This window comes from Fusarium odoratissimum, assembly GCF_000260195.1.
Source record: "Fusarium odoratissimum NRRL 54006 unplaced genomic scaffold supercont1.60, whole genome shotgun sequence".
Classification (NCBI taxonomy): domain Eukaryota; kingdom Fungi; phylum Ascomycota; class Sordariomycetes; order Hypocreales; family Nectriaceae; genus Fusarium; species Fusarium odoratissimum.
Window position 1 is genome coordinate 49,204 of NW_022158737.1, and position 26,566 is coordinate 75,769.

General features: G+C 49.2%; 11 protein-coding genes across 11 annotated transcripts; 6 read left to right on the top strand and 5 right to left on the bottom strand.

Annotated features, from left to right (window-relative positions):
* Positions 1–416: 416 nt before the first annotated feature.
* Positions 417–3,359, top strand: FOIG_15840 (uncharacterized protein; the record flags this gene model as incomplete). The annotated part of the gene is made up of 5 exons (XM_031217233.1): positions 417–902; positions 950–1,194; positions 1,250–1,691; positions 1,744–1,820; positions 2,669–3,359. 5 exons carry the CDS (start codon positions 417–419, stop codon positions 3,357–3,359), a joined length of 1,941 nt encoding a protein of 646 aa, XP_031053030.1.
* Positions 3,360–4,094: 735 nt separating this feature from the next.
* On the top strand, positions 4,095–5,446 carry FOIG_15841 (uncharacterized protein; the record flags this gene model as incomplete). Its single annotated transcript, XM_031217234.1, has 3 exons — positions 4,095–4,197; positions 4,252–4,330; positions 4,384–5,446. 3 exons carry the CDS (start codon positions 4,095–4,097, stop codon positions 5,444–5,446), a joined length of 1,245 nt encoding a protein of 414 aa, XP_031053031.1.
* Positions 5,447–5,752: 306 nt separating this feature from the next.
* On the bottom strand, positions 5,753–7,531 carry FOIG_15842 (uncharacterized protein; the record flags this gene model as incomplete). Its single annotated transcript, XM_031217235.1, has 2 exons — positions 5,753–7,283; positions 7,350–7,531. 2 exons carry the CDS (start codon positions 7,529–7,531, stop codon positions 5,753–5,755), a joined length of 1,713 nt encoding a protein of 570 aa, XP_031053032.1.
* An 813-nt stretch (positions 7,532–8,344) lies between these two features.
* On the top strand, positions 8,345–9,982 carry FOIG_15843 (uncharacterized protein; the record flags this gene model as incomplete). The annotated part of the gene is made up of 3 exons (XM_031217236.1): positions 8,345–8,663; positions 8,720–9,632; positions 9,691–9,982. The coding sequence occupies 3 exons, from the start codon at positions 8,345–8,347 to the stop codon at positions 9,980–9,982; spliced, it is 1,524 nt and encodes a 507-aa protein (XP_031053033.1).
* Positions 9,983–10,712: 730 nt separating this feature from the next.
* Positions 10,713–12,774, bottom strand: FOIG_15844 (uncharacterized protein; the record flags this gene model as incomplete). Its single annotated transcript, XM_031217237.1, has 2 exons — positions 10,713–11,098; positions 11,160–12,774. 2 exons carry the CDS (start codon positions 12,772–12,774, stop codon positions 10,713–10,715), a joined length of 2,001 nt encoding a protein of 666 aa, XP_031053034.1.
* A 970-nt stretch (positions 12,775–13,744) lies between these two features.
* On the top strand, positions 13,745–15,303 carry FOIG_15845 (uncharacterized protein; the record flags this gene model as incomplete). The annotated part of the gene is made up of 2 exons (XM_031217238.1): positions 13,745–14,950; positions 15,010–15,303. The coding sequence occupies 2 exons, from the start codon at positions 13,745–13,747 to the stop codon at positions 15,301–15,303; spliced, it is 1,500 nt and encodes a 499-aa protein (XP_031053035.1).
* Positions 15,304–15,602: 299 nt separating this feature from the next.
* Positions 15,603–16,103, bottom strand: FOIG_15846 (uncharacterized protein; the record flags this gene model as incomplete). Its single annotated transcript, XM_031217239.1, has 1 exon — positions 15,603–16,103. One exon carries the CDS (start codon positions 16,101–16,103, stop codon positions 15,603–15,605), a length of 501 nt encoding a protein of 166 aa, XP_031053036.1.
* Positions 16,104–16,966: 863 nt separating this feature from the next.
* On the top strand, positions 16,967–18,002 carry FOIG_15847 (uncharacterized protein; the record flags this gene model as incomplete). The annotated part of the gene is made up of 3 exons (XM_031217240.1): positions 16,967–17,140; positions 17,202–17,610; positions 17,671–18,002. 3 exons carry the CDS (start codon positions 16,967–16,969, stop codon positions 18,000–18,002), a joined length of 915 nt encoding a protein of 304 aa, XP_031053037.1.
* Positions 18,003–18,475: 473 nt separating this feature from the next.
* On the bottom strand, positions 18,476–19,150 carry FOIG_15848 (glutathione S-transferase; the record flags this gene model as incomplete). Its single annotated transcript, XM_031217241.1, has 1 exon — positions 18,476–19,150. One exon carries the CDS (start codon positions 19,148–19,150, stop codon positions 18,476–18,478), a length of 675 nt encoding a protein of 224 aa, XP_031053038.1.
* Positions 19,151–20,030: 880 nt separating this feature from the next.
* FOIG_15849 (uncharacterized protein) lies at positions 20,031–22,626 on the top strand (the record flags this gene model as incomplete). Its single annotated transcript, XM_031217242.1, has 5 exons — positions 20,031–20,199; positions 20,278–20,545; positions 20,750–21,267; positions 21,386–21,589; positions 21,644–22,626. The coding sequence occupies 5 exons, from the start codon at positions 20,031–20,033 to the stop codon at positions 22,624–22,626; spliced, it is 2,142 nt and encodes a 713-aa protein (XP_031053039.1).
* A 236-nt stretch (positions 22,627–22,862) lies between these two features.
* FOIG_15850 (uncharacterized protein) lies at positions 22,863–23,999 on the bottom strand (the record flags this gene model as incomplete). The annotated part of the gene is made up of 1 exon (XM_031217243.1): positions 22,863–23,999. The coding sequence occupies one exon, from the start codon at positions 23,997–23,999 to the stop codon at positions 22,863–22,865; it is 1,137 nt and encodes a 378-aa protein (XP_031053040.1).
* Positions 24,000–26,566: the final 2,567 nt, after the last annotated feature.

Here is a 26,566-nt window from a genome sequence, read left to right on the forward strand (position 1 = left end):
AGATTGAATGACTGAAGCGGATAGTCTTTTCTTTTTGCAGAGATTGATTTTTAATACACTTAAAGAATTCCTCTGGTCAATTTATAAAACGTCAAACCCGAAAACCGATGATATGTGTCGGAACTCGGGAAAGACAGATTTTCAGCCGAACACCGACGAGCCGACTGATTCCGGCCCGTCGCTGTGTCATGGAATTCTCATGACAAACAGTATCATACGCTGTGACCCACTGAGATGGGTTGACAGGTTCAGGGCGTCGGTTCTCGTCGTCGGTTTCGCTCTTGTGAGAACCGAGGTCAGATGCTAGATCAGATATTTAACTAGAGAACTTTCTCGAACAATAACAACGTTAACTTTACAAACATAAATCACATCATTGTTTCTCTCGATTACTGCTTGTGTACTGAGATTCAAACATGTCAGCACAGATAGACAACTCAAGTTCCGACTGGCCATGCTCATCGAACTCGTCGGACAACGAGAAAGGCAACGATACCGACATCTCACAACCCGACAGCGAGTCACTCACTCCAACACCACCGGCGGTCGAGTTCGATAATCCAAAAGGATGGATAGCTGTGGCAGCCGCAGCATGTTCTCTTTTCGTTTACCTCGGGGTGATCTACTCATGGGGCATTATGCAGGTCAGACTTGTCGAAGTGACTGGAACAAACCTCACAACCTTGACATTTGTTGGATCACTTGCAACATCATTCATGATATCACTCAGTATCCTCTCTGGTATCGCAGTTCGAAAGCTTGGCTACCAGAAGACTGCTCTAGCTGGTGGCGTCTTGATGGGTCTAGGTGAATTCCTTGCAAGTTGGACAACAAAGCATGTCGGGGCTCTCTTTGTCTTCCACGGTGTAATATTTGGCATCGGAGGGGGACTATCCATCTTTGTAAGTTTGAGCTGAAAGAGCATCTGAGATTTTACTAATATTGCCAGGCATGCTCGACTGCTCCCCTAAGGTGGTTCAAGAGACACCGCGGCCTGGCTATGGGTATCGTGTTTGGAGGAGGCAGCCTTGGTGCAGCTGTCATGAGCATTGCGACGAATCTTCTCGTGAAACAAGTCGATGTCGCGTGGACATTCCGCATTTTAGGCTTCATGCTCTGGGGAGTCTGTATTCCAGCTTCATACTTCATTCAACAGCCTGAGGGATCCATGAGTGCCGGCTTGAAGCTTCAGTGGTGAGTATCTCCCTGTTACCTTGTTGTCTCAATAGCCTGTTGATTGTGTGATTAGGCATCGCTTTCGGGAGCCTCGGTTCCTCCTTATTATCGCTGGGACAGCTTTGTCATGCTTTCCCTTGTTTATTCCACCATACTTTATTCCTATCTTCACTCGATCCATGGGTTACTCTCAACAGATTGCGATTATCATACTGGCGGCTTGGAACTTGGCTTCCACCGTCGGCCGGGTTCTAGGGGGCTATACTGCAGACCACTTGCTTGGCCCTTTGAACAGCTTGATTGTCTGCCTTCTCTTTATTGGTCTCAGCTCACTCGTCGTGTGGCCATTAGCGTCTTCGGTTGGAATCTTCTCTATCTTCCTCGTATTCAACGGCATTGGCTGTGGAGCGTTCTTTAGTCTGGTTCCTCCCATGCTCGGAGCCACAATGGGGCCAGAGAATACTCTTGGCATCTTGCCTATTGTTTGGACTACTTGGTTTTGTGGATTCTTCTTCGTATGTCACACATATATGTCCTACTAACACTCCTTACTGACCAGAATCTCAGGGTACACCTATTGCTTCGGGAATCTACTCGCTTGCAGACAGTAGTAATAACAGTCTTTCGGTATTTAGGCCTGCAGCGTATTATGCGGGTGGGATGTCGATCATGGGTCTTTTATTCATTGTCTATATTCGTTTCAGTCTACAGAGACGCATCCTGGCTTGCATATAGTTATAGAATACTGTTATCTTTCGATCCAAGTTGCGCATATTTCTGTTTGCCACGTATCCTGAATAGGGGTCCCATTGTGACCAAAGTTCATAACAACCTCTCGATGAAATGGATGCCTTTGGGAGGGACTCCTGGCACTGCATACGGACCGTATAATGGTTAACAGTGATGTGGAATAAACCCTGTCAAGAGCGCTAAATCATCTCATTTCCAATACACGTTTCTCCAAGCTACTCATTCAATGCTTCGATTACTGGAAACTTGGCCTAGAACTGAATAAAAACTCGATTATTAAATCGCGGGTTAAAGATTCTACTCAGTGAAGGGCCAGCTATGAGCTGATAATTTTGGTTAATAGAGGGAGTCTTTACCCCACAATTTTCCTCCAATTGTCCAAAGATTACCATGAGTCATTATCTTTTATTCGTGGACTTATGCAATTGAATGGTATATACTTTAAAAGCTTAGCCGGACGAATAGAAGTCAAGCTTGTTACAAGGGTTCTAGGTAATTTGAATTTCGACATCGCGGGGTAAATGAGAACAGAACCCCAAGGGCGTCCTGCCCCCAAAGTGATCTGCAGATGATAGGACACATATCTTGACGTGTTCTGCAGTTAATAGATGATTTTCAGGCAGTCTGTTAAACTTCATATTTACAGTCGATTTTATCTCAGACAGAAACACTATGAAGTTAGTTAAGCACTTACCCTAGTCCTCCATCTTGTAATAATCATTGAAGCTCACCAACTCGACAGACTCGACATCGCAAAGCTTACAGCTTTCCTAGCGGCTAATTCCACAGGCACTGGTGTTCTGATTTGCCCTGGTGGTGGTTATAGCCATGTATCTATTGCCAAGGAAGGTTACAATCCAGCGGCATACCTCAACAAGCTTAACATTGATGCATGGGTTCTCGACTATACTACAACATCTAATGCCACTGCGCCTATTTATCCGAAGCCTCAGAATGAAGTCTTCGCTGCTATTAAGCAAATTCGTCATCATAACCCTGGAATACGTAAGCTGGGCATTTGGGGCTTCTCAGCAGGCGGTCACCTTGCATCCACAACCCTCACCAACCCCAAGGCCGGCCTGGACTTTGGCATTCTCGCGTATCCTGTGATTACTTTGGGAGGCAACTATACGCATGTCGGTTCTCGCAACAATCTCATCGGGCCTAACGCGACGGCCGAAGAGCTGCACGATCTATCAGCACAAAACCTGGTCTCTGACACAACGCCCCCAACATTTTTGTTCCATACCTTCAACGATCAAGCCGTTCCAGTGCAAAACACTCTCATGTTTGCCGAAGCCATGGCAGCCCATAAGAGAAAAGCTCAGGTTTTGATTTTATCAGATGGTCCACATGGTCTCGGATTGGCGCTTGATGACCCTGTACGCAGCTGGACATCTGAACTCACACGGTTTCTCACATATTCAATTTAGATTGGATTAGAAAGAGACAAATAGTATCACAAGTAGAATAAACTCGTCTACGATAAGACTAAAAAGGCTCACCATGCTTAATACAGTTTATCTCGTGTAATCATGGATATCTGCCTTGTGAGCCGTAGGAGGTGTCGATAGTAAACGGTTCATCGTCCTGATATCTCGAGATATTGACTACTTAGCGTGGTTGATACGCGAGCGCAATAAATAAGTAAATATAATAAAAATACTAATTCCTAGACTTTGAATCATCGTTTATTTCGAGGCTGCAGTTGGTAAAATTCACAGCTTGTGCGCTTCTATGTCTAGGAAATGAACATCTCGCCGATATAGGTTAAGTGACCCCCTCGTCAATGAAAATCTCAGCTGACCCAAGAGACATGATTGTTGACAGCTGGTCGGTCTAGGCCTTTTATCTCATTTGTGCATCCCTGAAGGACGCCGAGTATCCCTGTAGCGCTACGTGCAATAGCGCGTTTCGGGTGGATATCCTCGTCTATCACCGCGACGTGATTGGGCATGGAGTCGATCTAGACCACGAGAACCCCGAAGCAAATTCAGTAGGTCCAAAAGGGTGATCAATAGCTTCAAAATTGACCAGCTCAGCGGCAGCCACGATGTACAGGGGAGACAGCAGCTGATGCTATTTAATGACTCGTTGCGCTGTGGTACCATCGTTCTTGTCACCTTTCGCCAACTACTTTTTCTCGGCCAAGGATCGAGTTTGCAAATATGAAGTTGTTCGGAACACTCGTGCCGTTGGGCATGATCGTCGCAGGTGTTGACGCTGCTTTTTGGAACCCATTCATTCGGAGCCCTGATGTTTGTTATAATGGTATGTTGATCTATTAGCGAAGTCGCGCCATTGGCTAACAAATCTCTATGACAGCTGTTGCGCAGCCCAACAATAAGCAGCGTACCTCTGACTGCAAGTCGTTTCTTCTCACTACAGTGACTCCCAAGAAGACGTGAGATATCCTCGTTCGAGTCAGATACCGCAAGACTAATGCAAATTACCTAGCACCATTTACAAGACAACTACAATCACCAAGAAGACCCCGACCGTTACAAAGTCAATCACCGTCACCAGCACCTCATCCGCCGTCGCTACCAGCGTCAGCTCCGTCGTGCAGACCATCACAGACAACATCGTCGTGACACGGACCGTGGAGCACACCGAGTTCGTCACCCAGGAGGCCGTAACGACGATCACAGCCCAAGGTGCCGACCCCAACCCGCCTTTTAAGCATAAACGCTCTGTCCCTCGCATCCCAGGATATCTTGACAACATATGCACCAACTCCGCCCAGTACTCGTCGGCTTGCTCCCGCATCGGTGTCACCGCCAAGACAGTCAACGCTCCTCGCGTGACTGTCGTGTCTAGGATCGTCCACGTCAAGATCCCACGTGCCAGCACCTCCAGGACGACTGTCAGCACCACCTGGGTCACCCAGACGGTGAAGACCACCGTCGTCTTCAAGACTTACAGCACCGAAGAAGTCACCAAGACTGTGGATGTCGTCACTGACGATGTCACTATCGCTACCAAGACCGTCACCGACTTCACCACAAAGACCGAAACGGCCGAGCCGCTCCAGACAGTCCGGCTGCTTGCAATCGGAAGCACCGATCCCAGTCTAGCAGTTTCAGGCGGGCTAGGCTTTTCAGTCCTTGAGTCCAACCAAGGCAGCACCACCAACTTCTACGTGGACTTGAAAGCTGATCCCACAACCACTCAGTTATTTACAATACATAAGGGAACTGGCGAAGTGAAAGCGGTCAACGGACCAGGCGGTGCGGCTGGCCAGTCTGCTTCGTACAATTTCTACCCCGGGAGTGGAAACCCTTATGGCTCTGTCATGATCCAGGGCAAGGGTGCGCCGCCATTGGTTTGTAAGGCCGCAGATGGGGCGGGATATCAATATCTGCAGTGCAAGTTCGGCAGCAACCAGATTGCTGATTTTTGGACATGCAAGCAGCGTTTGATAATGGTCTACCCAGGGTATGACTTATCACGCTGTTTTATGGATGGCCAGGGTTATACGGGATATAAGATTCCTCTGATACAGATCACAGCTAACTAAGATGTTATGTACTATTTCCACTGTCTCTCTACTATCGGTCAGATGAACTCTATCTTTCAGTTATCTGCCTCATTATATATAGGCTCCAATGTGCAAGCTCGCTGACGACTTGGCATGAAGCACTGCAGATATAATGCTGGAATTAATTTAGCTATCTGGTCAGAAGACTATATTGAACACCTGGGATTCTTTTCACAGTCTCTGAGATAAATAGTCATTATCTTACTGCGTTAAAGTTAAGGGGAGAACGCTTCACGCATATAAATGGTCAACCCAGTATATCAACTGAATTACATGTAGATCTATCTAAATGTACTCAAAAGCAGTCTTCAAAAGTACCTGCCATCGTGTAGCTGTAGCTGTTCCATCAACCTCATCCAACTTGTTGCATAATCGGCCCTCCCCACCATCTGGGAACACGTAAATACCCCCTAATGAATTAATATCCTCCGACCACTGAAACGGTGTCCAGGGCATCTTTCCATAGCAAAAGTCAAGCCATGCGGCTCGGATCTGGCCCACGGTAGACACCCAGCTCTCAAGGTGTTCGGCTGGGACCTGGTCCTCTGCTGGGTTGAAGAGGAAAATGTCATTGATACCATGATTAGCTCTCTTATAGCCAAGTGGCCAATTCTTGTATGGGTTTGTAGCTTGGATCTCGTAGAGAAGCACGTGTGCCGCATCAGCGGTATGGCCGTGCGCAATCTGATGCTTCTTGATGACCGCTGCCGAATACATTGGTGGAGTACGGAATGCCACATCCGCCATCAGGCCTGCGAGGTCCTCAAAAGAGTCTACGCAAGACTTTTCTCGCCTCAGATTATACGCTTGGGCAACTTCAGGGACACAGAAAGGACTGTCGACAGAGCTCAATTGAGGAGTCATGGCGCTACCTGCAAGTACCTCCTGCGCAATGGGGAGTATCTCTGCCTCTGGTCGAGGCGGAGGCGGCAGAGGTTTTGACAGATCAGACAATAGCATCAATGTAAGATCTCGCTCATACTCCGTTGCGCCAATCATCAAGTTCGGTAGGGTTTCGCCAGCCTTGCCCAACCTTTCGAGGGTCGGTTTGAGACCTGCCTCAGGAACCCATTCACCATCAACGAGTGGGCTGTAGAGTGATGGCGGTGATGCTGGCAAAAGCTGATCCAGAGGAAGATCCACCAATGAATCAAGTAGACGCGAGTCATCCGCTTGCAGGGTTGGTATTTGAGATAGCACATAGTCGAAGCGCTCCTGATGCCATTTCATAGGCCGCGACGCGATACCGACAGATGTTCCACTGGACAGAATGGCGCTCTGGAACTTGCGATTAGGGAAGTTGGCCTGGTAATGGCATGAGGCACCGCCCGCGCTAGTTCCATGAATTGTGACTCGGTTGGATGCACCTCCGAACCCGGCGATGAAACGGGAGACCCATTCCAGCGCCTGTCTCTGGTCATGAAGTCCGTAGTTGCCAACTGCCTCACCATGAGCACGACTCCTCTCAGCCAGCTTTTCCGAAGTAAGGAATCCAAGAAGTCCCACACGGTAGTTGATAGTGACAACCACGACTGGCCGTTCCCGAGCGAGACTTGCCCTTACTAGGCTGGTAGCATCATAGACTTCGCGTCCAGATAGCTGGATTGATTGACTGCCGCCCATGAAAGCGCCTCCATGGATGAAAACCAATACTGGAACGTTCTGGCCCGATCCAAGAGCCTTGCGTGGTGCAGTGATAGATAGGTTCAGGCAGTTAAACTCATCTTGAATGGGTTTGTCTAGGGTAGGATACCCACTAGGAGGTGGCGCCGTCCAGTACAGGGGGAAAGGCAGGACCAATTGAGGGCATTCGGGTCTGATATGGATGAGCAAGTCAATGGCTTTGCTCCTGTAGGGAAAAGGCTCAGTTATACACACTTACCCTGGTTGGCGAGCATCAAAAGGCTGCAAAGGCAATGGCCCGGCTCTCAAGATGCTTTGGCGGAAACGACCAGGAACCGACGCGAATGGGATGCCGCGAAACTGTACGACATCATCGTCTCTGGCAAAGCCGATGATGCTACCCAGCTCAGGGTGGTTGAGAATATAGTCCGATATTGTCATCTTTGTTCTGAACACAGTTGATTGCGAGCAATGATAAATGCAGACTTTCGTCTTTTGGGGAGAGACACCTCTTATGGGCCTTGCCAAGAGGGATTAGCGGGTTGCGGTTGATGGTTAAGTTTTGTCTTATACAGGCTGCAACTTAGTGGCGCTGTACTTGGCCGATTTGGGAATATCCCCGTCTCCCTCGGCACCGCATGTCGGGAACCCTTCTTCCCCCTCACATGACCTAGTCTCGCGGCTTTTGGCCTAAAGGGCGATAGAGCATCCAATAAAACACTTGGCGGGGGTCTGGTGGGGATCTGTAGGAAGGTTTGGAAGGACCTTGCAAAATGAGACACCCAAGGTCTCTTGGAGACTGCATCGTTTGATCCTGTAGGGTCTCCCCATTCCCCAGATCTCCAGCCCCAGAAAAGTCACCCCAGCGTCTCCATTTTCCCCAAGGTGCCTCCATGTCTCCGCGCTAGCCCCAGGGTATCGAGGCCAGGTTGTGTATATAACTTCTTGTCGAGCCCATCAGTCGGAGCCCTTGATCCTGGAATCAGCACAGTAGACTTTGAGACCCTCATCTCTCAAGATCAATTGATCCAGACTTGGTCACATTGTACTTGTCCGTCTTGTTTCCTTCATCCTACTCCTGGCATCGGTTTCACCTTCACCTTCGCCATGACTGCCGACGTTCATCATGCCTCGCCGCGAACCAATTCGCTGGCAAACTTCTTCCGGAGTCCAAAGTTGGTCTACTCCAGTAAGTCCCTCTTACCCTCGTCGTGTCAGGGTACACCAGATTGACACCAGCCCTCAGCCTTCCTCATGGCCATGGCCTTCTTCACCTTTGGCTATGACGGTGCCATCAGCGGCGGTATCCTAGCCATGGTTCCTTTCGTCAACCAAATATCTCACACCCGTCTTCCCAATGGCACCCCATACTTGACCTCGACCGACATCTCCATCATGACAGCTCTCCCAGTCACTGGCTGTGTCCTCGGACTGCCCCTAGCAGCCAAGTTCGCCGACAAATACGGCCGTAAGAAAATGATACTTGCTGGCTGCATATTTAGTGCTGTTGGAAGCGCTATCCAGACTGCTGCTTTTGGCCTGGCCGAGATTGTCGTTGGTCGCTGGATTGCGAGTAAGTCTTGACTGACCACGTCTAGCTTGTCCGTGTTCACTGACGGTCTCTCTCAGATGTTGCCATCTGGCTCTTCATTGTGCTTGGATCAACCTACATGGCCGAGATTGCACCCGAAAACGTCCGTGGCGCCATCGTCGGAACATCCATCGTTCTCATCAACACAGCAGCCATCGTCGCAAGTGGCGTCAACTGGTCCATGAGCACTGAAATGTCCGCCATGTCATTCCGTCTCCCCCTTGGCCTCGGCATCCTCTTCCCTCTCATCCTCTTCGTTGGACTCTTCTTCGTGGATGATTCACCAACCTGGTACCTTACCAAGTCTCGTGACAGCGACGCCCTTAGGTCTCTCAGAAGCGTCCGCAGTGGCTACCCAGAGGCTGAGATTTTAGCTGAGTTTGCGGCTCTGAAGGCCCAAGCATCCATTCGTGAGGATGACTCAAAGGTCCCGTGGATTGACATATTCCGCGGAACTAATCTCCGTCGATCTCTCTTGGCCATGTCCATCGGAAATATGCAGCAACTCTCAGGCATTGCTTTCGCTACAAACTACGCTACCATCTTTCTCGCCACAGTCAGCGGCAACGTGTCTCCTTTCCTTCTCACCATGGTCGGCGCGATCCTCGCTTTCGCCGGTGCAGTCACCGGAATCTACCTTGTCGACAGAGTCGGACGCCGAACCCTCGCTCTCAGCACCTTCACCGTGGTCTTCTGCATTGATCTTGTCGTCGGCGTGCTTGGCTTCATGGACTATACAGGAAACCCCAGCATCGCCAAGGCCATTGCGAGCATGTGTATGCTCTTCTCGTTCTTCTTCGCGGCTGGATTCGGCCCTCTGACTTATGTCGTCTCTGCTGAAATACCAACTGCTCGTCTGCGCAACAAGACCAGCTCTTTCTCGTTCTTGACTCTGGCTGCTTTCTCCACTGTTGTAATCTACGTGCTGCCATATATCTCACAGCCCGATGCGTAAGTCCAACTGTTTTCTTTGCAACCTACCCGCATGCTAACAAGACTCTCATTGCAGAGGTAACCTTGGTCCGAAGACGTACCTCGTCTTTGCTGGTTGGATGGCCGGATGCATCATTATCACGTACCTGTACCTTCCTGAGACCAAGGGAAGAACTCCAGCCGAATTGGATGCCATGTTTGAAGCTCGTGTTCCCGCTCGCAAGTTCAAAGGTAAGAAATGTCACAAATTTGGTAGCGATTCGCTAACATTCCCTGCATCAGACTATCAGTGCAACCTGTCCATGGAAAGTTATATGAATGAGGAGAAGATTGAAGCTGAGATTGCCCACCACGAAGCCAAGGTTTAAAGTAATGGAGTAGGGGTTTAGTCAGGTTGTCAGCGACAATGGGCAGTTGGTTGGGCGTTGGTGCTCAGGACCTCGATATTGATAATATTCAGTTCGCTGCAAACGCGTTCAGAGAGAAGTTATTTAATCTCACGGATTCTCTATATCTCAGTTTCATCCGGAACAGAATCATTCCGCTCCCATTTAAAACCTGCCACTGCAATGTCGCCATTTAGTGCAAGCGTTTGGTACCCCTTGGGTATTGTATTCATGATCCGCATTCTGCCTAGGCGATGTATTATTGGAAGTTGATACATCTGGACGCTGACGCTTGCCTTATATGCCTTCTTTACCTTGTCTATACTACTCCCTCGATCGAAATTATCTCCCAAGAACACCAAAGGTAAGTTCTACTCCACTTAGTTACAAAACCTCAGAGAGGCAAGCGATCTTGATGGGTCTATCCTATAGGATAAGAGACTTGGGTAAGATTATGATAGAGTTGGCGGATCCTATACTAGGTGTCTTTCTCATATTGTGTTCAGGTCTCGAGTTCCTTTTATCTCTAATAGATAAATTCACTGGCTAGCTCGCGTCTTTAGCCATTACTCAACCTTTTATACATACTAGGTAGTTCTGGATAGCAATTCAAGCCACTAAAGATACAGCAAAGAAGTTTCATTTATGTTCTAAAACAATGTGAGATATCGTTTCTATGTACAAATCCCCTAAAGCATTTATCTATCCTTATCTAAACCTCATAGCGAGAAGTCTTTAGCTCCCACGCTGTACACTTAAGCAGCTGACCGGACCATGGGCGCTCGCCATTTGTTACCACAAATGGCTGAATGTTATAGCAGGCCATACTTTCCGGGTACAGTCGCGTAGTAATTGCCGTCCTTTCATTGGCGAAAAGCTCTAGACAACTCACATCAAAGAATGCATTGAGTCGCAAGGGCTCCTGTGCAGAAAACGGCTCAGCTCTTGCAGCAGTTCCAGGAGACAAGGTTGAAAAGAGGGTATGTGGTGCCTCTTCATCCGCGACGCATATGTCTGCCATATTGGTAGATTGAGCTCGCGTGATTTTAAGCGTCTCCGAGTCAGGACTGAACGAGACGACGGTACGCAGTTCCGAATCTTAAACAAGAAATGTTAGTAACCTCGAGGGCCTTTTGTAAGCTATGTCTGGTAGTCTTACTTCTTGTGTGGCTTATTATAAAGCCGATACTCTGTACTTCATTGCCAACATCGCACGACACGTCGAACTCCCAGCAAGAGCATCCGAGCGGGAAGTCCAAGCTCCCCAGAGCCTCAGGCAAGCTGTGATTGGTGATGGGACCCAAGAATCGCTGAATTTGACGAAGTTTGTTAAGCCTAGGGTCTGGTAAAGCACATATTGTCGTGATCGTATAGGTCTGCGGAGACCTAATAGGAAACAGTACTTTCTGCTGCGGCTTGTCTTCTGGCACCACGTCAAATGACTTGATAGATGTCAAATCCGACTTCAATGCATGGACGACATGACGTATCCTGACTAGCTGTATGATTCTCGGGACCGATAACAGTCCGGCCCATCCTTGTGCCCCCCTCAGCTCTGCAGAGAGATCTTCTTCAACAATCCAGCCAAACGCAACTTGCTGGTTGGATCTTGGATCGTGGAAGGAGTTGACAGCATAAATGGCTCCGTAATCCAGAGCACCGCCAGAACGGAACTGCATCTGCATCTCTGCTGATGTCTTCGTCAAGCTACCCGAAACCCACATCTGGCCGTGATCTCTTCTGAATTCTGAATGTCGATGCCGGCCAGAAGTCTCATTAGGGTATTGTTTACGCCCCTCAACGCCAATGATCAATACCTCATGACTTGCTGCTGCATCATCAGGGTCAGGGAGCGAAACGAAGTTGACAACTTCCCAGTTTGCACCATAATCGGGCTCCCATTGCGAAACATGTGCATCTCGAAATGTTGGTGCTACAGTGAGCACAGAGAGGAAGTTCCAGGTCGTCAAGTCGTTTTGATCAAGAGAATAGAGAAAGACTGCGGGACCAGCATCTCGAACACCACCAGAGACAATGCCAAACAACACTTCATCTGACTCCTCGCCCAAGACCCGGCTAAGTGAAGGCCACTTGGCAACGTATGGATCACGCCAGCCTGTGACTTGGAGATGACGAGGAGGGCCCCTTAGAACTGTTGGCGCATGTCCCCTTTGCCACGTACGACCAGCGTCGCCTGATGTGGCAACGCAAATTGCTTCTGAACCCCATTTGTATGGGATTGTATGGTGAATGGGAAGCACCCCTGCTGAGGTGTAGAATGCAGTGCTGCGTCCAGGTATCGAGGTTACAGGACTCCAACAGCCTGTGAAGACTCCAGCCTCCCTATCATGCTTTTTTGACGGTTCAATAGAGGGAAGGGAACCGGTTTCCCAGAACACCATGTCCTTTGAAAGCGCGCTTCCCCAAGAGATATCGCCCCATTCTGGTTTCTTAGGGTTCCACTGGAAGCCAACGTGATATACATCGTGGAAGGAATCATAGCCTGGCGCACAAGGATCGTTTAACCAGCCAGTCGGCGGCATGAGGTGGTAGCGCGGTCTCCAGCGATTGTGTGGATTATCGTACTTTCTTTCTGGGGTCGAGGGCGAAGGGCATTCCGATTTTTTCGCGGGGGCGATGGTACCCTGGTGATGCAGGGCATCGTCTTGGGGTATTGTTGAACCTGTGTTGTAGGAAGTCCTATGGGGGACAGTCTCATAGACGCAGCCATTAGACGGCAGCTGGACAGCGATGGGTAAATCGAGGGTAGTCATGATAATTGCTGTTCAATGCCTGCTTTGACAATCCCACCGAGGGTAATCAGCAAAAAGAGCAGTCTTGGGAGAAGCGAGAAGATGGGGGTCGTTCATCAGCGCAGTAAACCACACGGCGCAGACTGACGACGGCATTCGGCGTTTTCAACATTGCAAGCTTCGGATGCTGAACCTGACGACCTCGCAAATCGCCAACTGTAGTTCATCTCCTGACCGACCCTCGTCTGGAGCGGGAATATTCCCAATTGGGCTTAAGGCCCCATGTCACATCTAGACCTTGTAGTTAGCACATTTCCAGACCAGGGTGCCGGAAAAGGTGACACTAGCGCATCTTCTCTTTCGTGGGAAAGGAGTCAGCATGGTTTGTTTGGCTTTGTCGGACCGAGACGCTTGACATGGTTTCCCCGCAGTTCTCCTCGTGCTCATAAGTCGAACCAGGGCAACTCTGTGTCGGTTTTATTCCTCATCCGTCACAAAGGTCTCTTGCTCGAGATGAGCCGTGCTGCGGAATGGAGCGTTTCTTGCCGTGGAAAAAGGAGATGCCGGCCCGACATGAATCAAGTCATCTTCGATTCAGCATTGGGTTGCACTGTTCAAACTAGATCATGTGATCATTGTTTTCATCGCAAGGTCAAGGTATTGCGACCTCTCTGTGTCTATCTTGATCGGCCCCTCGACTGACTCCCCCGTTTTGCAGTGTGATCGGCGCACTCCGTGTTCACCTTGTGATGAGAACGGTGTACAATGCCGATACGAGCGGCCTCGAAAGAAACGTCGGTTCATTCGACCGGCGCCAGATGGTCCGGATGCGGACTCAGGAGCATCCTCGGAAATGCTCAGTATATTGTCTGACGAAAGGGTAGACTGGTTAGCTGTTGATCCTGGAGACGCCCTGGAGGTGAGCACTCCTACCCAGGCACAGCGACTAAATGCAATGCTTGTAGACGATTCTATTCATACACAACCTGCTATGAACGCTCCCATCCAGCTGGGGACGGAATACTGGGATCTTGGGATGGGAGAATGCTTCTTCTACCCAACGAGTTTCCTCGGAACCGTAGATCTTCCTCCCTACGTGCCCTCACTACCATTTAGCATGCCTGAAAGTCCGGGAATATATCTTTCTTCTCCACTCCAGAGTCTCCCGAGCCAAAACGGAAGACTTGATCGTCTCCTAGACGACAGCACCATCCCACAACTCATCGACGTGTTCCTAGAACGTCTACAGCAGTCCATGCCCTTCTTTACCCGCTCTTTTCTACGACAAAACATCGCGAATCAACGACATCTTCATGATCGGTCTTTTGGCTCATTGATTCAAGCCATCTGCTCTCTAGTCCTACTTCAGCCAGTGCAGAGCCAGGAAAAGCGCCCATGGCCGAATCGCGAGGCAAGAGCCGACGCTCACTTGGCTCTGGCCGTAAACTTGCACTCACAGTCTGACCTCGGTCAGAGCCCGACTCTGGAAACAATCATGACAAGTGTCTTTTTGTTTGCTTGCCAGTTCTGCAAAGGCAATTTTGATGCCGCCAGATTCCGGCTCAGGGAGGCCGCAGCTCTAGCCGAGGTGATGAATCTTGACAAGCCTGAATCGTATGGCCATATTGGAGAGACCGAGAAACAACGAAGACTCCGGACATTGATCAGCCTCACAATCATTGAGAGAATCTACTCGGTGCAAAGAGACTACATCCCGGGTCTGAAACTACTCAGCCGGAACAAGCTGCAAGAATTACAAAACGCCATCGCATCTTCGGATGATAGGGGTGAAAGCGAGAACATTATTGCCATGGAAGGTATCAGCAGTATGCTGGAGCAGGTGGACTTTATTGATTCCGACATCATAAAATGCTGGAAAGGTCTCTGTTGGGAGGAGGAGGCCCCAACACATGTTACTAGAAGCACAATACTCACTCTGCTAAGACGGTACCGGATCCCGCCGCAATTCTCCGGGCTTTCTGACCTTGATACCCATGCCCAGCATGCAGATATCCTTGTTACCAGACACTGGATCAGGATCAAGCTGTGGTCTTTGGCTGTTAGCCACGGCTACATTGAAGCACAGTCTGATGACGAGGAGTTCCGTAATGAATACGCCCTAGCTATTGCCAGCGAGGCTCTGGATACCTGCTCGCAATTTGATATGACCAGTCTCGAAGTACATGGTGTCGGACTCGTATGTATACCTAAAATCACCGCTGACAAAGACCTATAACTAAGCGACCATAACAACAGGTTGAAAAACTATCGGACATAGCGACTTGTGCGGCACTGCAGGTCAGTAGTCCTTGCGCTGGCTACTCGCCTACCCAAGACTATCCCATCAATGCAGACTCGAGCAGTATCGATACGAGCGAGACACCGCCACAACAAGACTCTCCGAACACGAGGTCTAGTTCAGCAATTTACATGAGCGGCGCAGAAGAAGTGTTGAATGGCTACCTCTCGTTATTTGCATCTTTCCGCAGGGGGAAACACCCCTTCCTCAAGCCATATATGCGCCTCTTAGTAAATAGCCAAGAGTTATAATGGAAAACAGGTTAAGCACAAATATTAACTATTATTACCCTATATCTGGATGGCTGAAATTTATCTAGGCGCCGATAGTCAGAGAGCAGTCTGGAGGTCATCCCATTCTTTCATATAAATTGTTTAACCGCAACAGTCTCTCGGAATTGGTTCAGTTCCTTGTTAGTAAAGAGTGTCAGGCATTGCCGCTTGTCCACAGTTTCTTAGTACTATATCGGCACTTAGATAAAACCTAACAATACTGACACAGAACGAAAGCATATTGTACTAATAGTTGTATGCCAACGTGCGAGCTCCCTTTAGATCTGTTCTTTCCACCGTCCATCCACAACCATTTCCCGCATAACCTTCAGAGTACTCCCAATAGCTAGCTTTGCCAGTTTCATTTCATGCTCCCTCTTTTGTGCCAGCGCCGTAACGTCACCTTCCAGCTCAGGATGTAACCATTCGAAGGTGTAGGTCATATAAAGCTCGCCATCGGGCCCCTCGCTAATGATGTTCTGCACCTTGCTCCCGTCCGGTTGAACAAACTCAACCTTGACGGGGTAGTACTCAATGCATTCCTCACGAACGACGCGGCCACCTTCTAGGAACACTGCTTCGCGTACTGTTACGGGTAGCCCCAAGGGGGTAGTCGATGTCGATAGCACCTTGGTGCTCGTGATACCGGCCGGAACAAATTCATGGGCACGTCGGATCTTTCGCTGTAGTAATGGCCAGAGTTGTTCGACTGAGAGTGCAGTAGTCACCCCGGATGGGTTGATGCGCTCCGTATAGGCAATGTGGTTTGCAGAAATCATGATGTTTGATGATGGGGGGAAGTGAGTGATGTTGACTGGTAGCACAGATTGCAGAATGAGATGGATTGGCCTTTTGATTTAGAGTAGGGTATAGAAGTGGTTAAATAGAACTCACGTCAACTTTTCATCACCCCAGTATGCGCTGTCCAAGGCCAGGCTTTGCATAAACCAGTCAGAAATATGAAAATTGGGATCGTTCCATTTGTCAGCTTCTGTCACCGCCAGAATGCTCCGCTAGTTGAAGAGCAGCAAATGGGAGGTACGCCACTGTCTACCTAGATTAAGTGGCTGAAGAAGTCCCGTCAACACCCTGCGCTGCAAAGATCTAAGCATGGAGGGATCTAGTTTCATCGGTCGAGCTCTATGCTCCTCTTACTAATGTTGTAACTGCCGAGATTTGTCGACTATTCTATTTCTCAAGGAACCTTACTGGGGGTAGGGCCTTGAGGCTCCTCTCTTCTGCATTGATATTGCGGTCCGATCTTATTCATCTAACGCTACTAGCATACAAAATTGGGCCTCGGCTTTTCGTGATTTTCCGTCATTCCTGGTGAACTCGGCAATCCTATCACCCGAAAGTAAATAGAGTGGATCTCGGTATTTCACGATTTGACGGTCGCCGCGCACTTCGTCACCGTTACGCAACTACGTCCCGTATTGCTCTCCATACCGGCCAGAATTCGTCTGCTTTGACAAGGTTCATGCTATACAAACACTGATTTCAATTACTTGTGTAATGTTTCAACTAAGCTGATAAGTTGTATATAACACATGCTCCTCCAATCGTCAAATACCGCCTGGTCAGATCAGTCTGCCTTTTACATTCTTGTTTGAAGATAATATACCTCGCCTTATTTGTCACCATGTCAAAGATCATCACTGTTTTTGGTGCTACGGGAAACCAGGGAGGTTCCGTAATTCGAGCTATCCTTGCTGACCATGAATTGTCCGCCTCCTTCAAGATTCGCGGCATCACGCGAGATCCCACCAAGCCCGCGGCGCAGAAGCTCACCAGTATGGGCGTTGAAATGACACGTGTAAATTTTTCCGAAGCTAAAAGAATGCAAGCAGAGGGTCAGTGTTGACAAGCAGATATAGGCTGACCTCTCGTCCATCGAATCTATCAACTCTGTTGTCAAAGACGCTCACACGGTTTTCCTCGTGACCAACTACTGGGAGACTGTATCTCGTGATATTGAGACCAAGCAGGGAAAAAACGTCACTGAAGCAGCAAAGAATGCTGGCGTATCCCACCTGATCTTCTCCTCACTGATTGACGTCACTGAGGCCAGCAAGGGCGCCCTTCCAAACGTCCCGCATTTTGATGGCAAAGCAGAGATTGAGAGATATATTCGCGAAAGCAGGGTTCCAGCTACCTTTGTTATGCCGGGATATTTTATGAGCAATCTTTTTTCTTCATTCCAGAAGACAGCTGATGGCAGCTATCAAATGTTCCTGCCCGTAAGCGACAAGGCCCGCTTCCCCCTGTTCGATGTGGAAGACACCGGTATGTTATTATATCACGCGTCCTTTAACCAGCCTCCTGCTTATCACTGACAACTCAAAGGAAAATTCGTCACTGCCGTGATCAAGAACCGAGATACTGTTCTTGGGAAGAACATCAAGGAGGCTGCGGCTTATTATTCGCCGTCCCAGATCGTCTCTGAATTCACTGAAGCCACTGGGAAACCCGCATCTTGGGCGCAGATCCCAGACGACCAATGGAAAGGCTTCTTGCCCCCTGCTGTGGCACAAGAATATCTCGAGAACTTCAAGCTCCTTGAAGGCGCAGGCTACTATGCTGGTGCGGAGCTCAAGGAGAGCCTGGACTTGGTCGGGAATGGAGTGACAAGCTGGAAAGAGTTCGCAACCCGCAATGCTGCCAAGTTCAGTTCTTAAGGCGAACGAATGTTCCAGAGTAGAAATAGGGATCGATGATGGATCTTATGCCTTTTGTCTTCTAAGCTTGAACGTTTTTCTGATATAAAGGGCAATGAAGTCTCGCTTCAGTGTTGGCAATACTCTGCACTCTAACACGTCGGAATATACAAGTGTCTTATATGTTCTAGTAATGTGCTCATTTGAGCATGTTGGATTTTTGTAAGTGATGTATCATGTGAGGTGACTACGAGGAAGACGACGTATAGCATTTCTCTCAGCTCAAGAGCACTCTACCACGATCAAGATATTCAAAGGCATTTGCAATCAATAGCAAGCTGCCTTTTTACTATGAAGAAGGACTAATGGCTATAGAAACGGTTATTCGCATTGAATGAACTTGAGATAATACTAGCTAGATCTCCAGACAAAGCCCATCGGGGCGTCTCAACTGCAACTGTGAATCGCGACAGGCCATCGTCCGTAGTGTCTGTTTACGCAGCACCTCGGTTTGCCATCCGCTCTGCCCTCTCAGCCAGGACCTTCTTCACAGCAGGTCGACTGGTCAGCCTATCAAGCCAAGCCTGAAGATTAGGGAATTCCTTGGCAAGATCCAACTCTTCCCCAACCAAAGACCCAGCCACGACCTGCCATGGAATCCAGGCAACATCTGCATAGGTGAACTTTTCGCCTACCAAATACTCGTGGTTGGCCAAGTGTGTATCCAGGACGGCCGAGACCCGACGGACCTCCTTGGCGAACCTATCAATGACGCTTTCCACCTTTTCTGAATGATAATGCTTAAAAAAGTACACCTGGCCATAGTAGGGGCCCTGGCCCGACACTTGAAACATAAGCCATTGTTGGCAATGGTAGAATTCGGCAGTGGCAAGTGGAAAGCTCAGCTGTTGTTCCTTGTCGTACTCCATAACTAGGTACTCAAGGATGGCGCCTGATTCCCAGACTGTAATACCAGTGTTGGGGTCCTCAAGAGCAGGAAGCCGGCCATTCGGATTTATGGCCACATACTCGGGCTTCTTGACTTCGGAAAGGGGGAGATATTTTGGTTCCCACGGAATCTGAAGTTCTTCAAGAACTATAGCAACCTTTGGTGGATTAGGGCCGTCGACGCCGCCCCAGAGAACAAGTGGCTTCAACTGGGAAGACATGATGGGAAGGGGGAGAGGGAAAATAAAATGTGTTTTTCTGGGTTGTTTGGTTGGCTGGTGTGTTTGTCTCGACTGTGACTCAGATCTTTAGCTTCTGATAGCGGAAAAAAGGACTCCCATACATTCCATGTTGCCGTTGCCTATTTGTAGACGTCCCTCGGCCTGAATGACTTGGGACGGGAAGAGCTATGTCCGGTGTTCCAATCAGAACCGGCCGTGCTGAGCCGGAGTACGGGACCTCTGCTTGGCTGGACGGGCGTCGGGAATTCAACAAACCGCGAATCGGTCCAACATTTCCGACAGACTAATCCGCTTAGACTATCGGGTCCGAAAAGCTAGATGGTGGAGTTATGACTCGTGCGCAAGCCTCCATGCTGACAAATGCTTCCGCGAGAGGCGAGATCACTGATTGACCTTTACCACGACAAAGGACAACTATTGTAGTATGTAGGGTAGATGCTGGCGTTGAGTTTGAATCTTGGAAATGGGAGACTACGTAGTAATGGTCCCAGGTAAAGTGGTCTCAATTTCTTTTTAACAATAGACACAAGTGTTTACTATGCGCGTTCGGAAACAGTACTCGAGTCGCTGTTAATATGGTCTCTTTTAAAAGCAAGGAAATTATACTACGTAGTACAAGAGTAGCAAGCCAAGGCAAAATCAATCGAAAATAGCGATTCGATTTAGAAGAAGTTTATAGTCACGTGATATTTGTTGATAATGATTTACTCCGCTTGCAGCAGGCAGGCCCCTCATTCGTCTTTTGACATCGACAATTAGCCCAGGCCAGATTGGCCATGCATGAATCTGTGCCCTGTTCAGACATCATCCAAAATCACTATCCTCATCGTTGCTTAAGTATTGCTTGGGGTCAATGAACATGGCTCCAGAGAATGTAGAACAACAGGATTCTAGTCCAGGCCGGCCATTCTTAACAACAGCCCAAGTTCCATCACGTCAGTCGGCGCCATCAGCTCGAAATTCTCGTCTGCCTCCTACTTGTGCACTCTGCCAACAGAGAAAGGTCCGATGTGACCGACAGAGTCCTTGTACGCGAACCCCCTATTCTTATTGTTCTTGCCTATCCATCCCTTGAAGGTTAATCAATTCTGACACTCCAAACACAGGTTCCACCTGCATCAAAGCAAAGGTCGAATGTGTCACCCAGACGCTGCCAGGCCGCCACCGGAAAAGACGATTCCCCGAGAGAAAGCTTCTGGAACGATTGAGGGAGTATGAAGCCTTACTTCGCCAGAACGACATAGAGTTCGAGCCTTTGCACAATGATACGCCGCGGGGCTTGCGTCAACATCCAGGTGAATCCGAATCTGAGGGCGACTCTCCCAAGGGTACCCGGTTCAACAGCCCTGATGCAGAGCCGCCATTGCCCGATAGGTATCCGTCAATGAAGCCTCCCAAAGGTGGAAAGTAAGATGCGCTGTTGATAGTAGTGGATGTTTGAAGCCTCTAAGGTACTAACATCTTATGTCTAGGACGTTCTGGGGCGCCATAACCCAAGAGGTGAGTGAGATCTACCCGCTGATGTGCCTATCTAGAACGGGTGCTGGAACTGTTCACAATCACTTAGGCATGCTTCAGTCACCATCAGGATACTGATATCATACCCTTGCAGTTTCGCCATCCAGTGTCGCCAGTCGATTCCCCAGAAGGGGACATTGGACAGTCCGTCGTCCAAGGCGCGTGGGATCAGTTTTACGGGAACGATGACTATCTCTTATTCAGCACAGGAATGGAGCCAGGGAGACTTGTCTCACTACACCCGCAACCGGCCTGGATTCTCTGGTTCTGGCAGATCTACCTGGACAATATCGACCCAGTGCTCAAGATCACCCATGCGCCGACCCTCCAACGACAGATCAGTGAAGCTAGCAGGAACCTCAGCCAGACGAGCCCTGCTCTGCACGCCTTGATGTTTTCCATATACTGTGCTGCTCTGTTTTCTATTACCGACGACGAATGCCATAGCATCTTTGGCGAATCCAAGAATACACTGAGTCTACGGTACCGGAGTGGTTGTCGGCATGCGCTCGTCAACGCCGGCTTCCTACGCACGTCGGACTTACAAGTTCTGGCGGCTCTTTTACTCTTTCTGGTGAGTTCCATCCGTCTTGATGTGTTCCTTGCCGTGCTGCATCTGACGTGTTTGTTCAGCTATCCATGCGTCAGGTAAGCCCTGTATCTTTATGACTGACCCTGTGTGTCAGCTGCTAACAGCAATCACGAGCAAGGACATTGACCCACGATCACTCTCCACTCTGACCGGAATTCCGGTGCGCATAGCTCAGAGGATGGGCCTCCACAGTGAATCGCATAATACCACGTTCGCTCCTTTTGAAGCTGAACTGCGCCGAAGGCTGTGGTGGCAGATTATTCTCCTTGATAGCAGGACTGGTGAAATGGCGGACTGCAAGGCTTCGAGTGAGTCCCAATCTTGTGTCCAAGAGACAGCTACAATTAATATTCAAGCATCAGATCTGGTTCCCACCTGGGACTGCAAACTACCTCTGAATGCCAACGACAGTGACCTCTCTATGCACGGCAGGGGGTCGCTTCCTACTGGAGCAGATCTTACTGAGGCTCTGCTTATTATGATCAGAACCGAGATAGCCGAGTTTGTACGACATGCGGACTTCCACCTCGATTTCGCCTCGCCGTCGCTCAAGGGCATGGCTGACAAGTCGGCGCAACAACGCTCAGTTGACCAACTGGAACACATGATCGAGAATAAATATCTCATCCATTGCCATGACCAAGTTCCACTGCACTTCATGGCGATCTGTATTGGTCGCAGCCTCATCTGCAAGTGGCGGCTTTCCGAGCACCTTTCCAAGATCTCCAATACCGATTTCACGCAGTCGGGGGCATACCGTGACATGATCCTCTCTACTGCGATCCGTATGATCGAAATCGATACCAAGATACGCACAATCAAAGCCAAAGGCTTTCTTTGGGTTGCTAATTTCCATTTTCCCTTCCCGGCATACGTCTACCTCACTCAGGAGCTGAGGCGTCGAACCACTGGCCCGTTAGTTGAGCAAGCATGGGATGCCATGTCTGCCAATTACGATGCTCGCAATTTTCACTACGTAGGAGCAAGGTCAAACATTTACAGATCATTCGGTCAAATGCTCCTCAAAGCCTGGGAAGCTCGTGAAAACTGTCTAGCAGAAATGGGTGCACCAACCCCAGCACCACCTACAGTAATCGCATTGATCCGGACTGAGCTGGCGGCACAGAGACAGCCTGGCTTAATGCGCCAGAATCCTACAGTCGACTTTCGGATGGATGCAGCGAGTGGATATGCATGGACTCCCGTGGATTCCTCACCCGCGACCGTTCGCCCGGAAGGCAATACTGACCTGGTAGACTTGGGGCCGGCTGACTGGATGTTCATGACCGATGTGGTAGGAGATATTGTGTACGGAGGTGGACCGTCTTGGGACACTGGTATATGAAATAGATGTTTTTAGACCGCCTGGCGGCGTTACTTGCAAAGACCAAGGCTATCTGAGCACCTTTTGTGATGAGTCTTTCCAGTTGAAGCGGCAGCGAAATGGGGAACAGCAAGTCTGGAATTATCATGCACATACATATCTGTTCCGCATCTGCAGCAGAATTAGAAATGCTCCCCGAATTACATTATTGTTGTTACGATCACCTCTTCACACCATCAAAAACTGATTAACCTCCGCTACACCTTTGTCCGAATCACCTGCTTCCCCTGCACGATCTTTGGAGCTGTCTCCACGAAGAGAGTGCGGCCTTTCATCATGCCCACAAGGAAACCAAAGATCTTCCAGCTGTTGTACTGTCCCAAGCCATTCCACTTTCCCAAAGACACGAACTGACGAACGTTGGTATCCACGTTGTAATCTGTAACTGCACCAGCCTTGCCTTCCAAGACTGCATCAAGCTCATCACCCAAGTAGGAAAACTGTGTCTCAACCGCCAGGAGGGTCTTGGCTTCCAGGTTGCAGACATCGCCGATCGCGTAGACGTTCTCCGTTCCTTCGACCCTGAGGTGAGGGTTCACTTTGACGTTCCCGTCGCCATCCAACCACTGCTCCGGGAGGAATGAAGTGTTGGGACGGACGCCAGTCAGGGGTAGGTACACGTCGGCATTGAGTTTCTGGCCGGTGGAGAGGGTGATGACGGTCTGTGGCCCATCCTTGCTTGACTTGGTGACGGAGGCATTGCGGATAAGTTCGACTCCCGTCGCCTCCAGCGCTGCCTCGCCAGTCTCACTCATGTCACGTCGCATAGAGGTGAGGATCCGATCTCCCCGTACAATCAGGGTAATGTCCTTTGTTTTCCCATACGCCAGGCCCAGCTCAGCGACTGTCTCTATGCCACTAGCCCCAGCACCGGCAACGACGATCGACTTTGCCGCTTTAATATCGTGCTGTAGCTTGTGTAACTCGCCGATCGTAAACTCGTGGTCTCCCAGATGCTTGACCGGCACTGATCCGACGTTGGAGCCGGTGGCAATCACTAGGTAGTCGTACGGGATGGTCTCTAGCCCTTTGTCAGACTTGACCGCGACTGAATCTCTCGCCGTATCGATCCTTTCGGCGAGGCCACGGACGAGTTGAAACGTGTTGATTGGATAGTGAGCAAAGTTTGGCGCAATTGGTATGAACATCTTGTCGTCTGGGATCTCACCAGGTACCAGTCCACGAACAATAGCAGGATTCCAGAAGAAATGGGTGTTGGGTGAAACGAGAACGACCTTGAGGTCTTTGATCTTCGGAGCTGTGTGCTTGAGGAGTTTGTGGGCGGTGGCAATGCCGCTGGCGCCGGCACCGAGGATGACAACTTGCTTAGCCATCATGGCGTCAAGTATGTTAGTAAAGTAGGTTGGATGGTTGCTGTAAGTTGTGATGACCGCAAACCGTCTTCTGCATGATGGGTCAATTCATATAAGGCAGTACCATTTCTTCTTGGCAGATTGGATTGGTAATCGACTCGCTGCGTGAAGTCCAAGAGTGATTGCAGATCATGGGCACACTCGTATAGTTACAGTTAGTACTCAAGGGCAGCTGGCAGTCTCGGCCGACTTTGCTAGCGGCGGGTAAATCTAACAGCCGAGCCAAGACGGACCTTTTCTATCGACCGACAATGCCCCGCCGTGGCCCAATCACACGCCGTGTTGACGGTCGTTGGAAGTTTCCGGTTTACTACGCAGTATTAGGGCATGCTCTTGTAACCAACTTGACATCTCCAGCTTGGACGAAATGCTCTGTATACTGTTTCCTGTCACAGGTGAACTTTCCATTCCATAGGTGTCGCTTCTCGAATTCAATGTCTGACCTGAGACTGAACCATTCCTCTGCTAAGCCGACCACAGAGCGGCTTGGCGCTCGAACCATCCCGGACCATAACATCCCCAGGCTCCAACCCCGAAAGGTACGATGAGGCGGAACCCGATTACAGGCCTAAAAACATCAGGTTTTGGATGGTCTCGTCGGGAATTTACCTTTATGTCATCCAAGCAGGGGAAGTCTCCCAATCTGTGACTGATGACTGGCCAGGGCTGCACAATCGTCGCAACCGCCATTCACAGAATCACCGATCATTTCCACTCCCTCCATGATAAAGGGTGTTATGGGATATCTGCATGCTTACCTGGGCACCATGAACTCTAGTGTTTAGGGGGACCTGCAAGATCTTTCCATAAAATAGGGTTCCGTAGCATCATTCTCATCTTCAAGATCGGCTCCGAAATCGATTAACTTGATCATGGGACAACTGAATGCAGATACTGGATTATCTGGTATTCTCTCTGGCGGCATAATGATCCTGGTCCCTGTGGCTTCCTACGAGAGCGGCTGTGGTTCACTGACCTGTCCAGCGGCGTGCTCAACATCTCTTCTGTACTTTGTCTTCTCCCAGGACGCATTCTTACATACAGGGCCTCCTGGCGGTGGTGTTTCTTCGTCGATTTGCTCATCAGATCACCAAGGATAGACGCAACTGCGTTCTTACTACGTATTGGCTCCGACAAGGGCGGCGACCTCACAGTTTGGGGCCATTTCAACCAAGTAGAGCATTCTAGCACGTGTCATGGCAATCAGAGGAGATGGCAGGAACATAGTATTTGATATGCTGGGTAACAGCGCCAGAGAGAACGCCCATGACTATTAGACTGAGTACTAAAAGAATCGAGCCTATTACGGACTTAAATTGCCGAGTCTCCATTTACTTCTTGAAATCACAAATGGGGAAAGTATATAGTCACGCCTGCCACCAGCCAGTCTTATTGCATTGCTGACGAATGTCTCCGCCGTTATAACGTCGGTTTGGCCTTGTGAACGGCTTTTCTGGTAGCTCAAATAGCCCCCTCATGCCATGAAATCTACAACGATTTGGCCTTGTTCATCCTCTGTTAACATCTTAGGGGAGCTGAATTTGTTGACCCTGGAGTCTGAACAGAGTAATTTAACTTGAGATGTATTTGCCAGATTATCTGCAGTGTCTAATGTGGAGATCCGCAATTTACTGAAAAGCCGGTGCCATAGAATTGTGTAACTCGGTCTGTTCCTAGAACATGTATGCAGTGTTAGATACATGCCATTTTAGTATAAGAGGGACTTTTGAAGTTGCGGTCGACCTGAGCTCCACAGCACTGTTGGCTGCGTCAACAATAGAATGGAAAGATATCCGGCAGGCTCAAAAGGGATAATTACGCCGAAGCATGAATTGATACGCTTTGAAATTGTCGAACCAGAGTGACTGAGCAAAAATCGAGGAGCGTGCGGTGAGACCATCACTAGGAGAGTCGTGGATGGTGGTAAAGAAGTCCAAGTCTCTCAGACTCAGCCACAGCTGCTTAGAAGGGTTAAGCTATGTTAAAGATATCTTCAAAGTAACTAGGGAGTACAAGAATCGTAACTGTTAGTTGTAGAATGGTTGGTTGAATTTGCGGGGTGCTTTAGTAAAAGTATTACAAACCTGCGACTCGCTGAGTATCTCTATTTAGAATGCTTGGCGTTGTCAAGCAGAGCAGCTCAGCGGCTGAGCTATTTACAGAGATAATTATTACCAAGGAACTTCTTAAGCTTTTTAAACTCAGTCCTGGCATTCCATTTATTGTCTTTTGTAGTAAGTTGGATGTTATTAGCCATTTCGATGAGGTAGTGCTATTTAAACTCCTATCACACTTTGAAATCGATGTCATTAGAGATCGCATTATGTTTGTTCTTCCTACTATCATACATACCCTGTAGGCCGTGACATATCAGGATTATAACCTTGGTTGCTGAGTCTGATATTTTGGTCGCAGTAAGGACTAGGCTAATCTCGTCTAGATTCCAGTAGCTCCAGACGTCGTTACGCACAGCATGGCTTTTAATAGAGTTGATGCGGTTGGTCCACTCCTCGCGGACAAAGTCGATG